We start from the raw sequence: 24,537 nt of genomic DNA on the forward strand, positions 1-24,537 counted from the left end.
TTTTTGTTCGGGCCTCCTTCCAAAGTTCTTTGGAAAAATAAACATGATTTTGATTTTGATTTTGATTTTGATCCTTTTTTTCGACCCACATTTATGAATGGGGACGACATGTGAAATTTTCCAGTCATCCGGGAGGGCACCAGAAGATAAAGACTTGTTGTAGAGCACATAGAGATGAAGGGACATCAGTTCGGCACATTGCTTTAGAATTCGAGGAGGAATTCCGTCCGATCCATTTGCCTTATTATCGTTAATTTTGTTTGGTAATGCTTTGATTCCATTCACATTTAGCTGTACTGTTTCCATAGTCGGAATGAAACTTGTGCATGTTGTAGGACTAGAGCTGTGTTTTGGCAAATATACCAAGCAAAAGTAATTATTTAGACAAGTAGCTTTCTCAATGTCATTTAAGAACTTCGCTTTATTGAACACAATTTCGGTGATGCCCGCTTTATCTGCTTCATGTATTGAGGCTTTCATGGGCTTTCATTTCGTAGGCTTTCATATAATGCCAGAACTCCTTGGCATTAGTTCTTATTTCCCTGCCGAGTTTTCCAAAGTAGCACCCCTTAGCAATTTTTATGTTTTGTTTGTATTCATGGATTATAGCGTGTAAACGTTCAAAGTGATGATTGATATTAGTTCTTTGGTGTTTTAATTATATACGCCTTCTATTCTTAACTATTTTTAAGATACGCCTAGTCATCCATGGCTTGTTGCGCTTTTTAATATAACGCATTCGATACTGGGAATGTAGGTATCGGTAAGCTTCTTGAATTGTGACTGCATCGGGGCAACGCATCCCCGAAGTTCCCAAGATCAGGGTCCTGGGCCTGCTGCTCAACAAGAGCGGCCGCAACGACGAGACCATCAACAAGCTTACCACCAAGGCAATGGACGCCATCCGGCTCATGCACCGAGTCTCTACACGACGGGCTGGCATGCGTGAAGAGAGTCTCGTGCGCCTGGTCCAGTCGTTCGTGAACAGTCACATCGCCTACGTTGCGGCCTACCTTAACTGGCACGTCACTGACAGGAGCAAGATCAACACGCTGATCAGATGGGCTTACAAGACGGCGCTGGGTTTAATGGAGACCACGAGTACGGCTCGGCTCTTGCAGCTCGGCGTCCATAACACCCTAGAAGAAATAGCCGAGGCGCAGCTCACCGCGCAATTCGAGCGCCTCTCCACCACCAAGACGGGCCGCAGTATACTGACGTCCCTGGGTTACAACACCCAAGCTCCCAGCCGGCAACCGTGCGAGATCACAGATGAGGCGCGGGCTCACATTTACGTGGACCCCATCCCGAAGAACATGCACCCAGAATACAACCAAGAACGGCGGCAGGCGCGGGCCAAGGCCCTCACTGAACAACACGCCCAAGACCCGCACGCCCGGTATGTGGACGCCGCGGAATACAAGCGGGAAGGCTTCGCGGCAGTGGTCGTTGTGGCGGCTACCGGCACCAAGACAACGGCGGCGAGCGTGCGGTGCACGAACGCCAGAGACGCTGAGGAGGTTGCCGTCGCTCTGGCGATCACCGAGGCCGAGTGTCGCACCGTGCTCAGCGACTCGAGGAATGCCGTGCGCAACTTTACCAAGGGGCGAATATGCGCGCCAGCGGCCGCCATCATCGGCAAGCTCCAACTTCAGACCGCGGCAGCACCGTCCGCATCAAGTGGTTCCCGGCGCACGCCGGCGAGTGTGCATCCTCACCGAACCACAACGAGACGGCTCTTTCGGCGGCGCGAGCGCTTACTTTCCGCGCCCCCGAGAGTGACCGTTCCGTGTGGTGGTTCGAAACCAAGGACAGATTGACTAGTTATGCCGAGAGAGAGAGAGAGAGAGAGAAACTTTATTGTGATTGTAAAGATTTGAAGGAGAGGTGGTCGGAGCCTCTCAGTCCAGGGCCCCACTGGCCTCTGCCGCCTGCCTGACCTGGCTAATTAAGGACTTTTGTCCTGCCAGATCGGAGCGGGCGAGCTGTGCCTCCCACTGCTCCATTGTCCTACTGGTGTTTGGCCTATGAGGGTGCTTAGTGCACTCCCAGGTTATGTGCATTAGGGTAGGTATGCCACCGCACCAAGGACAGTTGGCCCTATAACGAGTGGGATACATGGCGTTTAGCAATTTTAAATGGGGGAACACCCCGGTCTGTATTTTACGCCAATCGGCGGCCTCTTCCCCGTTAAGTTGTGGGTGAGGCGGCGGGTATTTTCTTCGGACTCCACGCTGATGAGCAAGGATGTCTTTGGCATTTAAACTGGTGGAATTTTGTGATGGGTAGTGCGGGTGGTTGGGGTTAGAAGAGGACGCCATCGCTCGGTTAGTGAACCCTCGAGCTAACGCGTTAGCCTTTTCGTTCCCCTGTACCCCCGCGTGGCCTGGGCACCAGAGTAGGCGATGATGGTGGTTGAAGGATTTCGGGATTATCGCGAGGCTAGCCGCAGTCACGTGCCCCTTGAGAAACATGCGACATGTCTCCTGGGAGTCCGTGACCACGACCGAGTCCCTTTGCGAACGCTCCGCGTGAGCGAGTGCGATCGCCACTGCTAATATTTCGGCCGAGGTTGGGGATCCCGCCGTGGCCGACGCGGTAATTTGCTGTTGGCTGACAGCGTTCACGACTGCCAGGGCGTACCTCCTTTGGTAGCGCTGCCCGGTCGTCTCTGCATACAGAGCTGCGTCCGTGTAGTACGTGTTGTACCTATGGTTGTTAGAGTAGGCTGATTGAATGTGTTGTGCACGTGCTTTGCGCCTTTCTTTGTTGTACTCTGGATGCATATTCTTTGGAATTGGGGCTACTGTAATTTTGGATCTCATCGAAGGAGGGAGAGGTACGGCCTGCTCTGTGAGATAAATGGGGTATGCTGGGATATTGAGTCTAGCCAATATTGCCCTAGCAGTTTTTGTGAAGCTGAGGCGCTCCCTCTGTCGCATCAGGGTGGCTTGCCTCAGTTCGTCGAAAGTATTGTGCACTCCCAAAGCTAACATGCGCTCCGTTGAAGTACATTTAGGCAGGCCCAGAGCAGCTTTGAAAGCGGTTCGGATTATTGTGTCAGCCTGCTTTTCCTCCTCCCTGTTCAGGATTTGGTACGGTAAGCCATAGGTTATTCGACTAACCACTAAGGCCTGTACGAGCCTTAGGGTATCGTCTTCTCGCATTCCCGCTTTTCGATACGTCACGCGACGTATCATTTGGGCTATGTTGTTGGCTGTGGATTTGAGGGTCTTGAGTGTCTGTAGTGCTCTCCCGTCGCTCTGAAGCCACAAACCCAGGACTCGCATCGTGGGTACCTCTCGGACTGATTGGCCCTCAACCACGATGTTAATCGATCCTCTGGATTTGTAGCCTTTCGCGTGTATCCGGATAACCTCAGATTTTTCGGGTGCGCACTTCAGGCCACTCCATCTAGAAAATTTCTCCACCGCTAATACTGCACTTTGGAGCGTATATTCCTTATCCCCTAGCCGAAGTAACCTTATGCCGAAGTAACCAAGTGTTACCGCTTAGCTCGACGGACAATGCCGCCTCCCCACCCGGCACTCAGTCGGGAGGAGGCCGTAATCCTAAGACAAATACAGACCGCGTCACTCCTCGCCCCCGCAATGCTGCACGTGCTTCACCCAGAGCTCTGCCCGAATGGGCTGTGCGGTGCTTGTGCAGCGGGTCCGGCGGACCAATGGCACATCATGTGGGGCTGTGCCAGGTTCCCGACGGCAGCTACCTCCAGGACTTACCCGCCAGACCTTCAAGGTGCACTGCAGTCTGCACACAAGGACTCCCAACTATGGGCCGTCCAGCAGGCCCGGGGTGCGCTCGAAAAGCACAAGCCTCATGACCCACTACAAACGGGCCCAACTGGGCTAGTGCAGAGTAAGGTGTAACCCCAGGTCGACGCTTGGCCAGCGTCACGACTCGTTAAATCGTCGTTTGCCGGCACTTCATTAAAGTTATCCCTATCCTTGAGTTCTTCTGTAAACTTATTCCACAATTCTTGAATGTCACAATCATCTGAGAGGCATTCAGAAGCGGCAAATGATCAAGAAGCTTCCTTGATATGCTGGCATAATCACCTCTGCCATATAGGTACGCTGTTCTGGCCTCTTTTTTCTTTTCTCTGCTACTTTTGGTTTCAACACTTGTGACGACAGTGCGGTGGTCACTTAATCCCGGAATAACCTTTACAAAATTCACTATATTTGGCAAGTTGTAGAAAGAAAGGTCCAATGTATTAGTACCACGAGTTGGATCAATAACATATTGCGTTAATCCGAAATAATCTTACGATACTTTTCATCTCCAAGTTGAAGTTTCCACCTGCTCTGTACTCACAACTTCCTACACGCCAGCATAAATCAGGCAAATTAAGGTCTCCTGCCAGCGTGAACACGTAACAAGAAGCCTCAGAAACAATTTCATATAAAATCTGTAGCATGGCGACAGAGGAGTTAGGAGGCTGATAGAAAACTCCGGCTGCCAGTGAAGAATTACCTGGCAACGTAACTTCTCACCATACTGATTCCACATCGTCATAATCTATATCTAGTTCAGATTAGTTTAAAGAGTGGTGAACAAAAAGAAATACACCACCACTCACGCGGGATCTATCTTTACGATAAGCAACGAAGCCTTCCGGAAAAATTTCACTGTCTTTCACAGAAGAATCGAACCATGATTCAGTCCCAAAGACTATGTCAGCTTTCACAGAGTTGATAAGAGCAGCAAAGTCGTCCACTTTATTGACCACGCTTCTACAATTCACTATCAGTGTAATCAAATCATGTATCTGACGCCCCCTTTCCTCTGGTTTGGCTCACTTATTTTTTTACATCAGGAACGGCCTCTTATTTTTTCTGTATCCCACTTAAACGTCTTTCCATTCATGAACAACTTATCAAAACTTAGTCCGACGCGATTTTTTTCCTCCGCTTTACTGGCCTTAGCATATTCCCAGAGCCTTTTCGAAGTCTCTTGTTTCAGGTGCATAATCCCGGTCGACACTGTACGCAGTTCGTTTGAAGTTTCTAGCGTTAGAGAGCTAGAACGTTTGATTTTTCTTTGTAGAAGGCAAAACTGACAATGATCGGTCTTTTCTTCATTTTGTTATAGCGACCTGTACGGTGTGCTCTTTCTACCGACCGCACTTCTAAGCCTAAGTTTTCTTTACAAATGTTTTTGAGCAATTGTTCAGACTGTTCCCACGTTTCTGATTCGGTATCATCGACTTCGTAAAAGACTACGGCTTCTATTTTCTGAGTCGACGCTCTTATCGTGAAGTTGTCTAACTGCTTTTGTTATTGTCCTAACGTTGCTCTCTTGCACATTGACTGTATCTTTAAGCGCTGTGATCTGGCCTTCTGTGACGCGCAGTTTGCCGTTAATTTGTGCCATCATTACGTCATGCTTTGCTAATCTAGCGTCAATGGCCTCTAATTTACTCATAATTGTGGCTTGACCATTTTGCAAGCTCTTAAACAGTTCTAGCTCGTGGGTACTCGGCGAACCGGGGTTCAACTCAACATCCGCGGAAAGCTATAATAGCAATACTAGGTACAAAACCATGTGCGCTAAACGAACGAAAAAGTTTGCTACTTGATACCGTCAGCACCTGTCTTCGGCAAACAGGCACAGCACTTGTGGGACAAGGAGCCGGCAGGGCACACAATAATCTACAAACCATAATTGGATATTTATGACAAACCTGCAGCAACAGAAGAGGCGTAAGCTGCATGTCGGCAAAGGTGCCGGCTCCAAATTCCACGTAGCGAACGTGTCGCTCGATTAAATAAGGGCGGTCGGTGTCAAACGATTTTCGTCGCACGATGGTGATTTGATGACAGTCCCCGTTCCTGAACGGCTTGGCGTTGGTAGTGATCGGAAACGTCAATACTCTATCGGCCGCCGGTTCAATCCATGACGATGCTGTCGATGCTCCGAGGCGCGCTGGTCCTCCTCGGTCGACACCGAACTTGGGCGCCGCTACGATGACGCCAGCAGCCTGCCGCAACAGAAGAGGCGCATGTCGGCAAGCGTGCCGGCTCCAAATTTCGACGCCTTTCTCGTTAATAGCCCTGTATTTCTCTCTCTCGGGAATCCTTTGCCAGGAGTCTCTTGCAGAGATAACACTTGTAGTTTTGTGTATCGGCGCAGACTAGACGGAGGTGATGACGTACAGGCCGAAGCTCGCCTGCTGCGACTGCGAAACCCGCACCTCTCGAAGATGGCTACCGATCACCTCTACCATCTGGCCCTGGCCACGGATACAAACGACCTGCAACATATGTTCGGCGACGTCAAGGTGAGAGGCATCGGATACGTAATCGAAGGAACCTAATTGTAACTTGGATCCGCGGAGCGCGCATCAATTGACCGGACGACACATATTCTGAGTATATGACTGGCTTCTCCTATAGTTTCATTTTGTTTCAATTAAATTCAAACTTAATTCAATTTCAATTTATTTCTGCACTTCATACATCAGAAATGCAGGGTACAGGGACAAAAAGCTTTGTCAATTGACAAGCTTCACGGGATCCCAGCACCCTTACAGACAGTCAATGGCAGAGCGACAGTGGTTATCAGTAGAAGAGCGTTATGCAAATCGTGAAAAACTTCGATTCTAGCGAGAATGTAAAAATCATAGCTTGTGGAATGCAAAAAGAAAAAGGTAAAGAACATACGTAACTACAAAAGAAAGAAATGTGCCGCATTTAACAAATCCAGAACTAATCAGTAGGGGTACATGATAACGTGTTAACAAAACTACCAAAAGTGCTTCGAAAATGAAATTTGAAATTACTCAGCGTCATCTCCAGGACATTTATGCCACAAGAAATTAACTCAAAAGTCTGCCTAAATTAAATTTTGTGCTGTTAGAGCCGTGATTTGTCCCGCAGAAAGATACCATCATCCAGATTGTCTTGCTCCGGAAATTGTACGCATTTTCTGGAGCGCTCCTTGGGTTGCACAATGACATAAACGAAAAAAAAAATCAATTATTGGGTTTTACGTGCCAAAACCACGAGCTGATTATGAGGCCGGCCGTGGTGGATTAATTTTGACCACCTGGGGCTCCTTGCCGTGCGCCTAAATCTAAGTGCACGGGTGTTTCTGCATTTCGCCCTCATCGAAATGTGGCCGCCGTGGCCGGGATATGATCCCGCGACCTCGTGCTTAGCAGCGCAATTGACCAAAGCCACTAAGCAACAACTGCGAGTAGTGACTTAAATGACGTGTTATTATACTTTAAACACATTTTTTAATGGCGCAATAATCTGTTCTTGTAGAACTGCTCAAAAAGTAAGATTCTGTACGTAAGGAATAGATTATGTGACGGTGAACCCCAGGGCAATTTGACAGAGTTTTCTTCTGCAATCTGTGAATCTTATTTACTATATTTATGAGCGACGTCGTACCCTGCACTACCGAGCAGTAATTCACTTGGACGGAAAAAAATCAGTTGTACAGCTTCAGCCTGCCTGGTGATACATACCGGCAGTTGCATTGCATCCCAACTACTCTAGCAGGATTATGAAGATCATGTTTAATTGGCGATTTCTAGAGTAAGTGCCCATTTGATATTACGCCAAGTACATAATTTTCTGACAGTAACTCACTTTTAGTTGTTCCGATGTTATGATTAAATTTAAAGTGTATGCGTTTCTGGTATGGTGTAGACGAAATTGATTTCGTCTTTGTAGTATTGATTTGCAGCGCGTTTGCTATACTCCAGATATTAAATCTATCGACATCAATATTTGCGCTAGCGGCTTTAGAGTTCGTATCATACGAAATTCTCCAAGAAGTTCAGCTTCGACGTTTAGCCATGTGTCTAAAGAGACTCCTCGGACGTACAGCAGACAGGAAGAAGCGTAAGGCCTCAGGGGCGTAGCCAGAGGGAAGGTAGAGTTGGCACACGCGATCCCTCCCATTTCGAAATTTCTGCGTGCCAGTTTGTTGTCCGCCCAGCACCGCCCCCATTCCCCCTCCTTTCTAAAAAAATTCCTGGCTACGCCACTGTAAGGCCTTGTCGTCATGCGCTCTATAAACAATTCTGCAGGGTTTGTCTATAAGCAGCAGGGAAAGAGAAAAAAGGAGAGAAGGCAAAAGCTGTTAAATACAAAATGTCACATTTGGTAAAAGTATCGGGCTACAAACCTATAGGCAATTCTGCAGGAATTGTCTGTGTATTGTCGTGCTCTTACTGCGATAGCAACTGAGAGCTCGAAGGTGGGATGTGCCCTGACTTTCAAGTGTCGTCAGGTTATCTCCTGTCCCACAGCTTCACCCTCATCGCATGTTGAAGAAAACATTGCCGATAACCGTCACTATGGGGACCAAACCCATGATTCTAGCGCAGTATGCAGTTAAACGGCATAACCACTCATCTATATAGTACGTTGTGTAGTTTATGCGCTAATTCATGAGAACGCGCCAGAATGCCAGTTTTCGAAGCGGCACTTCTCACCTTGGCGCAGTTCGTGTGCATGGGCGGCACTCCGGCGCGGATGCAGCAGTTCGCGCAGCTGGCCAAGCATCGCCTGGGCATCAAGCTGCCGACGGGTGCCGAGCTGTGTGACATCAGCCACCGGTCGTATCGCTACGCCATGTACAAGTGCGGCCCCGTGCTGTCGGTCAGCGTAAGTTCATTTGCTGTCTCCTCTAACATGTCCACGAGCCAAATCTATCCTGGTGTGTCTCACAACGCGCGGCAAGACGTAAAACCAGCGAAAATGGGGCACTGAGGAGCGGACACAGAAAAGTTGGGCACGAGCAGGGTCGTTTCGTTTTGCAAGCTATACGTCCCGTCCGTTTACGAGATGCCGTTGTTCTCTCGTCTGCGGCTCACAGAGTCGCCAATCGTTGAAAAGTGCGGTGGGATGAAGATTGATTGGCTCTGTAAATAATTCGATGAAAAATAATAAGAAGGTGCGCGCCGGTCTGGTCACACATACTCCTGCAACAATGCCTCCGCCCCAAGGAGCAACTGCTCTACATTCGGAATGTGTACCGACTCCCCGGTGTGCAGCCCTCCTGCGGTGCTTGAATGTGTGTGCGCGCAAGGACACTGAGACGGCCTTCTTCCCTGGGCGTCGCGCGGATGTTTGTCGGCTTGTCTCCTCGCGCAGCACGGCATGGGCGCACCTTCCCTGTCCATCCTGATGCACGAGGTCCTCAAGCTGATCCATTATGCGCGCTGCCAGGACGTCGTGCTCATCCGCATAGGCACCAGCGGTGGGATTGGTGAGTCACTATTTCTATCCATCCTTGCCTCCACGAGATCTCACGTAAGGGCTAGAAAAACCAGTGGCGTTGTGTACGCAATCAGGGTTAAGAAGGAAAAGGCAAGCCGCACAAAAGAAAATTATTCTCTCCCTCACTGTTTGCACTCTGCCGAAGAGAAGTGCAAGTTTCCTGCTTAAGAAAAGGGACTCCACAGAACGTGCGCAGTAACTATTAAGACTAAGCTTATGCGAATATCACCTTTTTGGTTGGAAGCCAAGTCGAGGCGAATGGTAATTAGCGTCGAATAACTTGAAACCAAACAGTTAAACTAGTTCTGAGATTTGCATAACACCTTGACATTAAGAGCCAGATATTGACCACTTTAAGAAAAGCTGGTTCTTCGCTTTCAATTATGAAATAGGTTCCCCTCTGAAGTCATGCAGTTTATTTTCAAACTGCGGCTGTTGAGATATTTTCATGCAAAGTGCAAGTTCAACACTTCCTACAACTCCAGCTGCACAGAAAACGTGTTTACAGGCTCTTGCTCGCTGTAGCGCTTCAGTCCACCTAAATTCTGTGGTGGTCGAGGCCGGGGGAGCGTGTCGCGTTCTCCCATCGTGCTCGTCGCGATGTTGTGAAGCGGGACTGCGTGACGCCAGCACTCTTTTGCCGTGTTGCGCAAATTCAGCTTGACCGTTTCCACCTACACCCGAACTTAACCCGTTCCTTTCTACAATTGCACAGACGAAAAATAAATATTTTTAATTTAACAGTAAAATCGGGGTACCTTACATTCGAATTTTGACTTCAAGTGTGGCTTCACAGAAATGCTATTTCCCCTCGAAGTGATGTTTCGCGGCAGCGCTTTGCGTGCTGGCGTGAAACAACCTTTAAGGCAAAGTTCTCTGTCATAAGCGCGCCGCCGCAGAGATGGGAAACAGAGCCGCCGGCCAAAGATCTAACTAACGTGGACGGTTTTACAAATATTATGGCGTTGTATGCTGTTCTTCTCACTTGTTTATTTATTATGTGGCTTATATGCGGAAAACTACGTATATTCGTTCGTTTGGAATACTATAAAGCTTGTAACATTTGAATACGAACTGAAGCGATTATTGAATAGCATAATATTCAATCGAATATTTTCTGGAAATTCTCACAAGCCTTATTAAGACATATATCCGAAAGTGTATCAGTATTGCTAAAACCGAGTCGCACGGCCTTTGTGTTTGACGTATACGGAATTGCGTCAAACTCAGCAACGGTACTTTAGGCTAGTTGGCGGGTCATCCTAAATATGCCTACGGAGCGATGTTTGCGTAGCGCTGTCTACGTTTACCGTTGCGCTGTATGAATATTTATCGTGCTTCGCATCGCAAGCGGCGATGCTTGCCACTACACCGGCCCTTTCCCGGGCAGTGCGTGGAGATATGGCACCGGTTAATTGGTCATACGAAATTGACCTGCTTCAGTCCTGGGAGAATACACGAATGAGAGATTGACGTGAATGAATTCGGAGTCGCCTCATATTAGAGCGAAGATTTTGTTGGCTATTCCGCATGCATATCTAGGACGGCTGTCTGGCCGAGTAAACGGGGGCCAGTCCCAGAGACAGTGCGCAATTAAATATGGTGACTCAGTGGGCTGATCCTGCTGCCACCGCATAAAAATTGACTGGACAAATTGACAGGATTGACCGGCGTTGGGCAAGGTAGCGCAACGTACTCAGAGCAATCACACGTCTCACAGCATTTAAGTAATAAATCTAACCAGTAAGTGTCCCCCGCTGCATATCTCAATAGATCCACATGATAGCTATCGCTTGACTTCGACGATCATCCTTTCCCATGGCTGTGTTGTTGTTGTTGTTGTTGTTGTTGTTGTTGTTGTTGTTGTTGTTGTTGTTGTTGTTGTTGTTGTTGTTGTTGTTGTTGTTGTTGTTGTTGTTGTTGTTGTTGTTGTTGTTGTTGTTGTTGTTGTTGTTGTTGTTGTTGTTGTTGTTGTTGTTGTTGTTGTTGTTGTTGTTGTTGTTGTTGTTGTTGTTGTTGTTGTTGTTGTTGTTGTTGTTGTTGTTGTTGTTGTTGTTGTTGTTGTTGTTGTTGTTGTTGTTGTTGTTGTTGTTGTTGTTGTTGTTGTTGTTGTTGTTGTTGTTGTTGTTGTTGTTGTTGTTGTTGTTGTTGTTGTTGTTGTTGTTGTTGTTGTTGTTGTTGTTGTTGTTGTTGTTGTTGTTGTTGTTGTTGTTGTTGTTGTTGTTGTTGTTGTTGTTGTTGTTGTTGTTGTTGTTGTTGTTGTTGTTGTTGTTGTTGTTGTTGTTGTTGTTGTTGTTGTTGTTGTTGTTGTTGTTGTTGTTGTTGTTGTTGTTGTTACATTTCTCGTTCTCTACTGAACATGCGATAGAGCTAAGCAGATAGCAACGCTACAGCTGCTTCGCTGACTGCGCCTTGTTCTGTTTCAGGAATCCAGCCCGGCACCGTAGTGGTCAGCACCGGAGCCGTAAATGGCCTGCTCAAGGAAGAGGTCGAGCTGGTGAGTGTGCTATAATACGCTGCGATTTGGGAGCTGCGAACAGGCATCGCTCCTCGCTCTCCACCTCCCTAGGCGGTTGTCCTGCGAAATGAGCGAGTAAATTCAGCCAGAGTTTGCCGGCATTTGGCCCGTTCGTTCATCACTGTTGTACACATGAGATATTACATTATTAAGCTTTCACTTTGGGAACCGAGAGTGCTTCGATACTAATTTCTCTCTTTATTTTGTCTTTTCGTTTTGTCAGAGAGAGCTATGCGAATACCTTCTCTCACGGAAGCTGCGACGACGCATCCGCTACTTACAGTGCATTGTATAGATGTGGACGGGACTTCATAGTTGACGTATTTGCTATTAGAAGGTATTGCACTGAAGTGCGTGAGAATAGGCCACGACAGAAAACATGCGAAGAAATTGTAATACTGAAAGAGCAACGTGCAAAGAAAGGGTGTGTCACATTTTCTCCTTTGCGTCGGCGCAGCATATCCTCGGTGAAGTAGTACGGCGGCCGTGTGTGCTGGACACCCAGCTGGCCAACGAGGTCGTCGCCATGGGACGCCGCTGCATGGCCGGCACCAACGTGGTGGCCGGGAAGACACTGAGTTCCAACGACTTTTACGAAGGTAGGGGCATGGCATGCTGTGACACGAATCTCTCATGTAATACTTGCTCATGAGAAGTGCAATGATTCATACAACACAAAAAAGTGACCGTTTTCCATCGCAGGCGAAGCGTAAAGTCCGAGACCAAATTATTAGACTGCCATACGAAGCAGGGGTAGTCGTTTCATCGGCTGCACAATGTGCTGCAAACAATCACATACTATCTAAACTAACAAGCACTTGCTATTATACTGACTTATAATGACTTGCTGTTGTACTGCTCAATGTATTACCTAGGATAACAAATCAGAAAAAATAAAAAACACACGATGAACTCCCATAACCAAATTTTCTCTCCCCCTATTGTGAACTTTGTTTTTGTACGTCTCCGTTTCATGTCGTTTCCCTACTTCCACCAATCGCCTCTTACTAATCTCTACTGCGGATATGTTTACTTTCCGCCTGCTCTCGCTGAATCGAAGTGCTTCAAGGAGGCCAGTGGTACCTAAATCGACCGCTATGTAGATATCTTTGCAATTTAACAAAACATGCCCCATCGTTTTCCTAGCTTTACCGTCGCCAAGCACATGCTTCTTCTTCCTTCTTATAACTCGCTTTATAGGTGCGTGTTCTAAGGCATCCTGATCTCGCTTCGAAAAGTAATGAGCTTCCCTTTCAGTTATCATAAATTGTTTCTTTCCTGATTTCGTTTTTTTCCTCTTATGTAGTTACTCATGGTAGGTTTCTTTTCCGTTGCCGCCACTCATGAGATTATTTCAGCCTCTCTAACTTTCTGCTTGACGTTCTTTGTTGCTGTGTTGCTCACCGTACAGGCTGCATACTTGCTTGTAAGCTTCCTAGTTCTTTTCCTCCACTGTGAATAAATGTATTTGAATCAAGGTGTTTCCTGTACAACTACCTCAGCACTCTCCCAGCCCATTTACTTTCTTCCATATTCCTCTGTCGTTCTTCGTAATCATTTTTACTGTGAGCTTCCCCCACTTCAAAACTTGTCCAGCCAACATCGCCCTGCACAGCTTCATTTCTAATATTCCCGTGAGTGCCCAATGCGAGACGTCCCACTGACCTTTGGTTGCCATCGAGTCCTGACTGTACCTCTGATTTCAAGCAAACAACCGCATTTCCAAAAGTAGGTTATGGAACCATTACACCTTTCCACATAGCCTGGAGCACCTCCTACATATTGTATCACCATAGCGCTGTGTGTTTCATTATGGCTGCATTTCTCTTCCGCTTTACTGTTATTTTTTTTTCTGTGTTTCCATATATCTATTACCTCCGTTTATCCATATACCAAGGTATATATATTGTTTTAACCGAGGTATTTCCTGGCCCTGTATTGCCACTGTCTTATCACTGTTTTCATTGAACACCATAAACCTGATTTTCTAACGCTCAATTTTAAGTCTAAATTCTCGCTTTCCTGTCCACAGGCAATAGAGGTACGTAGAGGTATTACACTATATTAGGGCACTTAGAGGTGCCACTAGTAACACAAAGTCGTCCGAAAAAAATAAACCTGGAAGCTGCTGCTCTACTACTGTACCCGGCTCTTTTGGCTCGGTACCGCCGTCTGCCGGGCGCCGTTTTACTCACCGACGGCATCAAAGGGTGGTGATGGCGCATGCAACGTCACCACTCCCTCGGTTAGGTGGCGGGAGATTTGAATTTCGAAAAAAGGTATTCGGACCCTTCAGATACAATTTTCTCGTAAACTAAGCATTTTCTTGGCACGAAACAAGTGCTGCAAGGTTTCTGGAATGGTGCTTAAACAGTCCATGGCGACTTAGTATTTGCCTTTAGTGTCCCTTTAAGGCAAAATTTGTTCATTCAAGCTATTGCCCACCAACTCGAGGCTTTTCTGTTAGCAGAGCAACTGAACATCGCCTACGTAGCAGTTTCCGTAACTTTATTCAATCCGCCACGCACCAGTGACGCATTGCAGCCTGCAATATTCGAGCTGCAGCGCACTTCTTTCACGCCCGCGCGCAGGGCAAGCAAGACTAGACGGCGCCTTCTGCCACTACACGGAGGACGACAAGGTCGCGTTCCTCGAGAGGCTGCGTGAGCTGGGCGTCGTCAACATCGAGATGGAGTCCTCGCAATTTGCAGCCATGTGCCACCACGCCGGAGTCAAAGGTTGAGCAGCGCTTGTTGCACTGCAGAAATTTAATTTTGTATGGCCTCTCGAGCTGTACGAGCGGCTTGCGGTGTTTCAGCGAAGCCTGTCATTCCCAAACGCAGTAGGGAGCAGAGAAGCGATTTTTTTTTGCGATATTCGCGCTATCGAAGGTCACAAATTACGCCATAATCAGTGACCGCCTTGATGAACAAAGAAACAATGGTTCACCTTTTGGTTAACTGGACTGGGCTGAAATTGATTTTGTCAGGTGGTTGCAATCGAGGATTTGAAATCAATCGACGCTCAATGCATGTCCACTGATAAAGTATAAGAAGTCTGAGACCAATTAGGCGTTATTTGACACCGAAAGCGCCCACGATAGATTGGCTTTCCACGTGTAGTTTTGCTCAAAGCAGATAAAGTGGCCACTGGAAGATGGAGACCCACAGTGTATGAACAAGCAAAGCCTCAGGAAGCGTTTCAAAAGGGATGCTTTATGGAAGAACTGTGAGTAATGCCAGTACATTTCTCCCGAGATTTCTCAGCGGATATATCAAAAGCTATATCTGAGTAGAGCATTTTCTTGGGCGAGTTGGTTCACGACTGAGAAGGAAGAAACAAGGACGAAACGAGTGCACCGGACTGGCGCTTCCAGTGTCATGGACGTGTAAGCGTCAGTTCTGCATGCTACACGTCTCGACACTGTATTGTTTGCCGCTACCATATTTCCTTCTCAAAAGTTATATGTATATCGTAGTTTGAAACATTGAAAGTGTATTTAGCATAAATAAGGTACACAATTACGAAGTACACATTTTGGGATCCAACAAATTTGTCAGAGGGTTATATTAAGAAAAAAAACACTCCTATGGCAGCTGTTATATCATGTTGCGAAATCACATAAAACAAAAGCAGCTGGAATAAGTAAAACAAGAAAATACAGTAGTAGGGAAAATTTCACACGTAGGTTATAAATTTTTCTAACAACTTTCTTCTTTTACATTATCAAAAACATCCGCGCATGAAAAGAAAAAAAATTAAGGTTGTGTGCAAGCATACGCAGTGCTACGCATTGTCATTAAGTGAGTGATTTAATTCTTTAAAGAATTGTATGCAATGTTCTTAGACTGGTTAGATTGCTGTCAAGCCTATTCCAAACTGAGGTGCCTGTAAACTGCGGTGTACGAGCGACGGTGGTTAGTATTCACCTTAGGCAATAAAAAACGACAGCCTTCCCAATAGTGCGAAGTGTGGGGCGAAGCGAGACTGTTGTCAAGGCTAACTTTTCAGTGACTAGTTGATGCATGACGGAGGCGATGCTGTACGTTGTCAAACCGTAAATGTTGAGTTTGTCAGGATTTTAAATAAACCTTCATTCTCTAGTTCGTGTTCCGGACTGCGATGATAGTTTAGCTTTCCTTCATTTTATTGTGCAGTGTGCCCTGCCCTAGCGTGTAGGCTTGCCCCCCAGCTGGACACTCTTCTGCACTAGCTGACATCAGCGACTTATAATCCTCTAGCAATTCAAATGAATCCCGAGGTTTCGCCGCCATGTCAGCCTTTTCATATCTGGGTTGTGACCTCACTGGAGCTCAGTGAGTGAGGAAAACACACGTTTCTCCGCCCCCCCCCCTTCCCCCCGTGTGTAAAGGGCTGCAGAAAACAGCGCCTGCCTCCCCTCCGCGATACCTCTCCCATGCGTCCGCCGTGGACCCAGGATGGGGGCTCGCTGCGGCCTGAGCACTGGCCATTCGCAGGGGGGGAGGGCCCCATCTCCCGACCCGCCAGTGCTGCCGCGTATAAATGCGAGAACCGCTTAAATGCAGGCGCGGTTCTGTGCGTCACCCTGCTGGACAGGATCCAGGGCGACCAGGTGACTGCGTCCAAGGATGTGATGGCCGAGTGGCAGCAGCGGCCACAGGAGCTCGCCATTCACTTCATGGCACGCCAGCTGGGCGCGACCCTGTGTGCCTGAAGTGTGCGCTACCTCACCTACGACGCCTGTCGGTGCTTCCGGCCTTATGCGAAAAAATGATTCTGCCAACTTTCACGGCGTGGAATACAGTCGCCATGTCACGTTACGTCACCCAGAAACAAAGGAACAATGAATGCTTATATCTACTGATGTTTATTGCTGTTTAACGATGAATAATGAGATTAACGCTACTGTTGGTTTTAACGTATAAAGTGTTTTGTGAGCAAGCTTGCGTATTCTTATTTCGTTATTAGTTCTGCGAGTGTGAAAATGACATAATGCGTACGTGTCTCGTTCAAAGATCGCCAGTGGGCATCGTGGTACTCCCAACATTTCCTTAAACTGATAGCGTTGAGTACCATGACTGCATACAACAGCGAAGACTGACATCAAAAGAGATTTGTTGTACTTGAAAGAACAGCGCTACACTGCTCGAAGCCAGATCAAGGTGTAAGAAAACGCATGGTTAGACAAGAAATATTGCCGCACGCGATTCTTCAAGCGGCGCGCGTGGAAACAGTGCATAAACTATTTAGCACGTTTTAATAGTACTTCTCGGTCTCCTGTGAACGGGAATGCATTTCCTTGATTTTAAATTATTGAATAAAACGTTACGCAGCTACCCTGCCGCAGGCGTTAGGTTTCAAAAACAGTCGGAGGAAAGTCAATTAAAATCTAAAAGATGGCTAGAAGATTGGCGGCGTAAATGAAGGCAGGGAACACACGGAAGCAGAGCGCGCAATTGTTGCGGAGCAGAAAAAAATACTAAGACTCGATGTTTTGATAACATGAACCACTGATCTTAGAGGCCTACTGCAATAAAATTTCACTTAGGCTAGGTTATTTATGAATGGGTAATCCATACTGCAAGCAATTTCGGCAAAGCTGCAGTGCGCATGTCACGTGTATTTATTTATGAATTCATTTATTTATTTATTTCGAAATGCGTACTGCAGGCAGCAGTGCTGCCCAAGCAGGAAAGATCTTTTTTTTACATCAACTGCAATGACCAAGAATCCACAAAGGCATTTAAATTTGTACAATCGGCAACAGGCGCTGGCAGACAATTCCATTCTTCAAGTGCGAGCGGAAAAAAAAAGAAAACCTCTGAAAATCTTCGTCCTCGCGATGTATACGGGCGGATAACATTCGAGTGATTAATTCTAGATTATCCGTGTTGTGCACGGGAAAGATAAGTTTCGCGCGGCATACCAATTCTGTTCTGATAGATGAAATAAAGCATTTTTAGTCCCGCAGATGACGGAAATCGATAGTCACATACAACAAATCTATTCCACGCGCGTGCAACGTAGTGTGGGTCCCGCACTGCGGAAGCGTATACCTCAAGGACGGGTCGATGCCTCGAGTTTAACACGTGACGGTGAGTCTTTCAATTTAGTGCGCTGATCGCAAATTTTATCAAATGCGGTTGTGCAAACATTCTTCAAATGCTTATCCCATTTTATGTTGCTTGTCATAGTCAGTCGTAGATATTTGGCAGACGTTACTGACTGAATACTTTTATTAACAATGCAATACGTATGAGAGAGTGCATTTTTCTTTGTGGTAATTGTCATCAGAACTGTTTTATTAAAATTTATTTGCATTCCGTTTCGTTCACACCATTACGCAAGCTTACAGAAGCTATTGTTCAGTAGTGTTTGGTAAGAGAAACTATTAACAACACTGTACATCACGCAGTCGTCAGCGAATAATTTTACTGTAACAGGGTGATCGAAGTTAGAGGAACTACCATTTATATATGTTAGAAATAACAAATTACAAAGTACGGAACCCTGTGGTAACCCTGACAAGACCGGAAGGTCAGCAGACCTGACACCTGCACACTCTACAAACTGTGTGCGATTTTACAGATAAGCCTGCAACCACAATATCAATTTTTCAGGAAGCCCGGCATCCTTTAATCTGCCAATCAGTAAGGTGGTATCATAAGAAGCCAACAAGCACTGACACTAAAGACAACATAAAAGAAATTACTTGTGCTTAATAAATGAAATAAATAAACGATAAATTAATGGAAATGAAAGTGGATGAAGAAACAACTTACCGCAGGTTGGGAACAATCACACAACCTTCGCATACGAAGGTTGTGGGATTGTTCTTGCTATGTCTGCTATTCTGTTCTAGCTATTTCTGGATTGTTCTAGCTATTTCTTGCTATTGAAAATTTTAAACCATTTATTTTACATCACATATTACAATTTAGTAATTGTAACCGGTGACTTCTAAAGCCATTGGAACAAATTCTGAGGAGGACATTAATTTCTACATATGTGTCCCGAAAGTTTGGGACGAAATACATTGGTGTTTGAGTAACTTTTGAGCTACAATGCATAAAAATCCTTCTTGCTTAAAATGATAACTGATACAACAGTGCATTTTTACAAGCTTGCCTGCGCTCATCTCAAAAGTGGTGCTAGTTTCAAAATTTGTTCTAACTGGATGAGTCCTGTGAAATCACTGGCTCCAATTCGTGTATTGAATATAGCGCTAAATTAATTAGTTAAACGCTAATTAATCGTACTTGTTAATTAGTCATGCTTATTGATTTCCAGTGTATGTAATGTATACCTCTCCGATTATTCCAGCTTAATAAGTATATTTCTGCCAAATGCCACGGGCAATTTCTTTTTTTTTAATTCTGTTAACGTTCAAGTAAAACACCCGGTATATTCAGCATGACAACAGCATGACAATATCATATCGGCATGACAATAGCACTTGAGAAAAAGTCACCCACAACAAAAATAATAAAAGATTACAAAAGGGCAGACATTGACGCCATAAATAAAGAACTCCAATTTTTTTTATGATTTTCAGCAGTCTTACTTATCAAGCACTATCGATAGCAACGGGGAACTTTATAAGAATGTATTGCTCAACTGGGAAGCTAGATACGTACCAACAGTTCTCGTGAAATCCCATTCTAACAATGAATGGTTTAATAAACGGCTCAAAGCTCTCCTTACTAAAAAGAAAAGGCTTTAGAGAAAAGCCAAACTTACAAATAACTCAGAAACATGGGGAAAATACGAACTGTACGCTAACCAATATATTCAGGAGCTGACGATAGCCAAAGATAACTTCTTTAATCATGACCTTCTGACGATTCTACGATCAAACCCCAATTAATTCTGGCGCTTACATTCAGTAAAGACACATACTACACAGATTGAACTAACAGATCCATATGGTAATCTCATTAACTCTGAGAAATGCGCGTCAGCTCTTAACGACTACTTCACCTCAGTTTTCTCCAACACTAATGACACTCCCATTGAACCAATACCACCACTTTCAATAAAATTAATGTCAGACATCAAGATCAACCGTGATGGCATATGTCGTCTCATTAATTCACTAAAACTAACCACCTCAGCTGGGTGTGATCGAATTAACGCCAAAATACTAGTTAACACGAGTAACATTTCTAGCCAGGTACTACACCTAATATTTACGCAATCCTTAAAGACTGAAAGCTTGCTCGACGATTGGAAAAAGGCCCATGTCGTACCAATCTTTAAGACTGGAGACCGCTCCCGTGCTATAAATTATCGCCCAATTTCTCTGACTAGCATTCCTTATAAACTTCTAGAACATATAATCTCATCCAACCTATAATGTCTCACCTGGAATCTGTCAACTTCTTTTACCCTCACCAGCACAGCTTCCGAAAACTATTTTCATGCGGGACCCCACTCGCCAAGTTTACCCATGACATTCTGCATTTCATGGAATTTCATTTGCAGAATGATGCCATTTTCTTGGATTACTCGAAAGCATTCGACCGCGTTTCCCACAATCACCTACTTCAAGAACTCGCATCTACCGGAATCCCAGATAGCTTGCTTACCTGGCTTGAACACTTCTTATAAGGGCGCACACAGTTTACGTCTGCAAATAACCATAATTATTCATCTCTTAGCAGCGTAACATCGGGTGTGCCACAGGGCGCTCGTTTATCGCCTCTACTTTTCCTCATCTACATCATTGACTTACCTGCTAACATTAAGAATAAATTACGTCTCTTCGCGGATGACGGTGTCCTATATTCCCCTATCAAAGGCTCGAATGACATAATAATAATATTTGGGGTTTTACGTGCCAAAACCACTTTCTGATTATGAGGCACGCCGTAGTGGAGGACTCCGGAAATTTTGACCACCTGGGGTTCTTTAACGTGCACCTAAATCTAAGCACACGGGTGTTTTCGCATTTCGCCCCCATCGAAATGCGGCCGCCGTGGCCGGGATTCGATCCCGCGACCTCGTGCTCAGCAGCCCAACACCATAGCCACTGAGCAACCACGGCGGGTGCGAATGACATCACCGCACTACAGCAGGATCTCGATTCCATCGCAGTATGGTGCGAGAAATGGCTCATGCTGCTTAACCTTACTAAATGCAAAGCTCTGTCATTCACCCGCAGCCACAGCTTAAGAGGAAGCTTTAGCTCGGGTGCTTCTATCTAAATACATGTAAAAGGAGAATTCGTTTTTATCGGCAACCACTGCACCAAATTTGACGAGATTTGTTGCATTTAAAAGAAAAACTTAAAATCTAGTGACTGTTGGTTTCTAATTTTTGAGTTAGGTCGTCAATTTTTTATTAAAATTGGCAAAAATCGAACATTTTCAGAAAACGAAACTGTCAAGTTTACAGCTCTGTAACTCAACAACAAAAAATTACAATAAAATTCTGAGATTTGCATCAAATAGTACATTTAAAGCGGACAAAATTGATATGTTACACATGAATATAAAAAAACTAATAATAGGGAAATACAACTTTTGCAAAATCCTTGCAACCAACGTAACAAATTCCCTTGAGATGTAAAATGACATACTGAATTTGTCCGCTTTGAATGATCTAATGGATGCCGTTTACAGAACCGCGATATTTGTTCTTGATGCAGAGCTATGAATTTGTAAACTTCGTGCTCCTATTTTTTTCCAACGGTCAAGTATCTGAAAATTGTTTTAAGAAAATTCAAGTCCTAAATTGAAATTCCGCTTCCAACAGTCAGTAGAATTTAACTTTCTCTTTCAAATGCAACAAACTTCATTAACATCGGTCCAGGAGTTATCCCATAAAAACGTTTTTTGCGTTTTACATCTATTTGAATAGGCCGCGTCGGAGTTGGGCCCGAGCTAAAGCTTCCTCTTAACAAGTCACACCTACACAATAAATTCAGCTCCTATCAATCATGCCCCGTCTTACAAATATCTAGGCATTCACATGACATGGACACTATCATGGGTAAGTCATATTGTCACCATCTGTTCTAATGCTTCACGCAACTTTGGATATTTAAAACACAACCTCATCACCAGAAATAAAAAAGCTAGCATATCTAACATTCGTACGTCCGCAGTTAGAATATGCGTCATCTATCCGGCACCCATCCCATTCATATCTTACCTATGACATAGAAAAAAACGAGAGGAAAGAAGATTTTTATTAGTCATATCATAAGAAGCCAACAAACACTGACACCAAGGACAACATAGGGGAAATTACTTGTGCTTAATAAATGAAATAAATAAACGATAAATCAATGGAAATCAAAGTGGATGAAAAAACAACTTGCCATTGGTGGGAACCGATCCAACAACCTTCACATTTCGCGTGCGATGCTCTACCAATTGAGCTACCGCGGCGCCGCTTCCCCATCCACTTTCTTGAGTATTTATGTGCCCTAGTAGAACCCTGGGAGTGTTAGCCAACTCCACCACTCACAGACCTTCGCGGCGGACGTGGAACGTCCTTTTCGCCGCAGGCGTCTCGAGAACGCGATCTTTTAGGGTGTAGGCAACTGGTCAATAAACCCACATATGCTACCTGAAGGCATCAATGTTGCCGGATTCGAGACCCTCGTTATGTAATAAACGAGAAGGAAGGGGGTTAACCGAGGAGCCCGATTTTTATTAGTCATATCATAAGAAGCCAACAAACACTGACACCAAGGACAACATAGGGGAAATTACTTGCGCTTAATAAATGAAATAAATAAACGATAACTCAATGGAAATTAAAGTGGATGAAAAAACAACTTGCCGCAGGTGGGAACCGAACCGAAGGCTTGTAGTAAAGCCTTAGCACAACTCTCTCTTCGACCCTGATTGAATTCGGGGTGCATGTTCTTGGGTAGATTAGCCACCTGGAGCTTTTCCCTGATCGCGCCTGGAAGGGATGTCTTGTCGCCATGCTGATTGTGGTAAGTTATCCCGAGTTTGTCCAGGATGCTCCTGCCCGTTCGTGTCTTCACTAGTCTCTCGAGTTGCGAGATTTGGTGTGCCTCAATTAACTTTTCGAGCGTGTTGTGGACGCCCAGCTGCAGCAGAAGTTCCGTGCTTGTGCTGTGTGGAAGGCCCAGTGCCATCTCGTGTGTTCTTCTAATGAGGGTGTTCAGTTTGGCATAATCGGCCGCGTACCAGTTATGGTAGGCGGCCACATAGGTAATGTGGCTAATAACGAAGGAGTGTATGAGTGTGACGACGCTGGCCTCCCTCATACCCTGGCGTCTGTTGGTGATTCTTCTGATGAGCCTCATCGTGTTCGTGATCTTAGTCTCCAAATGCCTGACCGTTTCTCCGTTGGTGCCGTTGGATTCTATGATGAGTCCGAGCACCTTAATCTGCTTCAACTTAGGTATTTCTTGTCCGTCTTTGGTGCGTATGTAAGTTTCTTTGTACGCAGCATGCTGGATGTGAGCCTTAAGGGGTCTTCCCCTAAGCGTCGGGCGGTAGAGGAGGAGTTCCGATTTTTCTGGCGCGCAGATGAGACCGGTTCCGACGAGGTACTCTTCCACCACCTTGATCGCGGTCTGTAACCGCTCTTCTATTTCTCTGTCGCTTCCCTCGCACACCGAGATCGTAATATCGTCCGCGTATATTGTGTGATGCGCTCCCTCGATGGCGTTGAGGCGCTCAGGGAGGCCGATCATAATGAGATTAAAGGGCATGGGCGAGATGACCAAGCCTTGTGCAGTGCCCAAGCTGTACATGTTCCTGTCTTCGTATGCGAGTTTGCCCAGCGTTGAGGAGACTTTCCTCTTTGTGAGGAAATCCTGAACATAGCTGTACGCTCGGTTTCCTAGATTGAGTGCGGCAATGCTGCGTAGTATGGCTGCGTGAGCTGCGTTGTCGAAGGCTTTCTTCAGGTCTAATCCTAGAATGGCCCTGGTACCTCTTGCCTTGTTGTCGAGTATCTGGTGTTTGATTTGCAACACTGCATCCTGCGTCGAGAGATGAGCCCGAAACCCGAGCATGGTAAGATCTTGATGAGGGCTAGTTGGTTCATACTTAGAACTGAGGTGAAACCTCAGTTCCGAGCATGGTGTCTGGATAGGCTTCGACATCGTCCAAGTGTGCGTTTATCCGGGTGAGGAAGGCGTGCTCCATCAACTTGCCGACGCACGACGCAAGAGATATTGGTCGAAGGATGTCGAGATCTGGGGGTTTCCCTGGTTTGGGGATGAGCATTATTTTTGCTCTTTTCCACTGGTCGGGGATGGATCCTCGGATCCAGCAATCGTTAATGTACTTGGTCAGTTCGAAGATGGTCTCGTTGTCCAAGTTACGAAGGGTCTTATTAGTTACGCCGTCCAGTCCCGGGGCCAACTTGCTGCTGAGCATTTGCAAAGCGGCCCAGATTTCCGCCTCGCCAAAGTCTCTGTCGAGAAAGAAGTTGGGTTTTCCCGTGTGTTCCCCGTGTTTAATAGTCGGGTTCTGGGGGACGTATCTATCGCAGAGTTCGGAAAGGATTTCTTCCTCGTCCTTGACGTATGTGTGTATTATCTTGCGGATGGTTTCCCTATGTGTTGCCTTGGTCTTGGTCGGGTCTAGCAGGTGTCGGAGCAGGCGCCAAGTGTGACCGGTGCCAATCCGTCCGTCCATCGCGTTGCAGATCTAATCCCATTGCTGTTTACTAAGAGTTCTGCAGTGTTCTTCTATTTGTTTGTTGAGTAACGCGTTTCCTAAACTTCCTATTGTGTCTGCTTCTGCCACCTGGCTTGAAATGATCGTTTGACCTCCCACATCT

The 24,537-nt window shown here is 45.9% G+C and overlaps 1 protein-coding gene across 1 annotated transcript in view; it reads left to right on the forward strand.

Moving 5' to 3' along the window:
- The window catches only part of LOC135908616 (uridine phosphorylase 1-like), a 52,217-nt gene extending 35,516 nt beyond the window's left edge, over positions 1-16,701 (forward strand). Inside the window, exons 2-8 of the mRNA XM_065440440.1 lie at positions 6,157-6,304; positions 8,484-8,645; positions 9,135-9,249; positions 11,687-11,757; positions 12,236-12,377; positions 14,370-14,516; positions 16,326-16,701. Of these exons, the coding sequence (XP_065296512.1) occupies positions 6,157-6,304; positions 8,484-8,645; positions 9,135-9,249; positions 11,687-11,757; positions 12,236-12,377; positions 14,370-14,516; positions 16,326-16,474 (934 nt within the window). The 3' untranslated portion in view covers positions 16,475-16,701. The remainder of the gene's footprint in view (positions 1-6,156; positions 6,305-8,483; positions 8,646-9,134; positions 9,250-11,686; positions 11,758-12,235; positions 12,378-14,369; positions 14,517-16,325) is intronic.
- Positions 16,702-24,537: the final 7,836 nt, after the last annotated feature.

This window comes from Dermacentor albipictus, chromosome 4 (genome assembly GCF_038994185.2).
Source record: "Dermacentor albipictus isolate Rhodes 1998 colony chromosome 4, USDA_Dalb.pri_finalv2, whole genome shotgun sequence".
In the NCBI taxonomy this organism is placed as follows: domain Eukaryota; kingdom Metazoa; phylum Arthropoda; class Arachnida; order Ixodida; family Ixodidae; genus Dermacentor; species Dermacentor albipictus.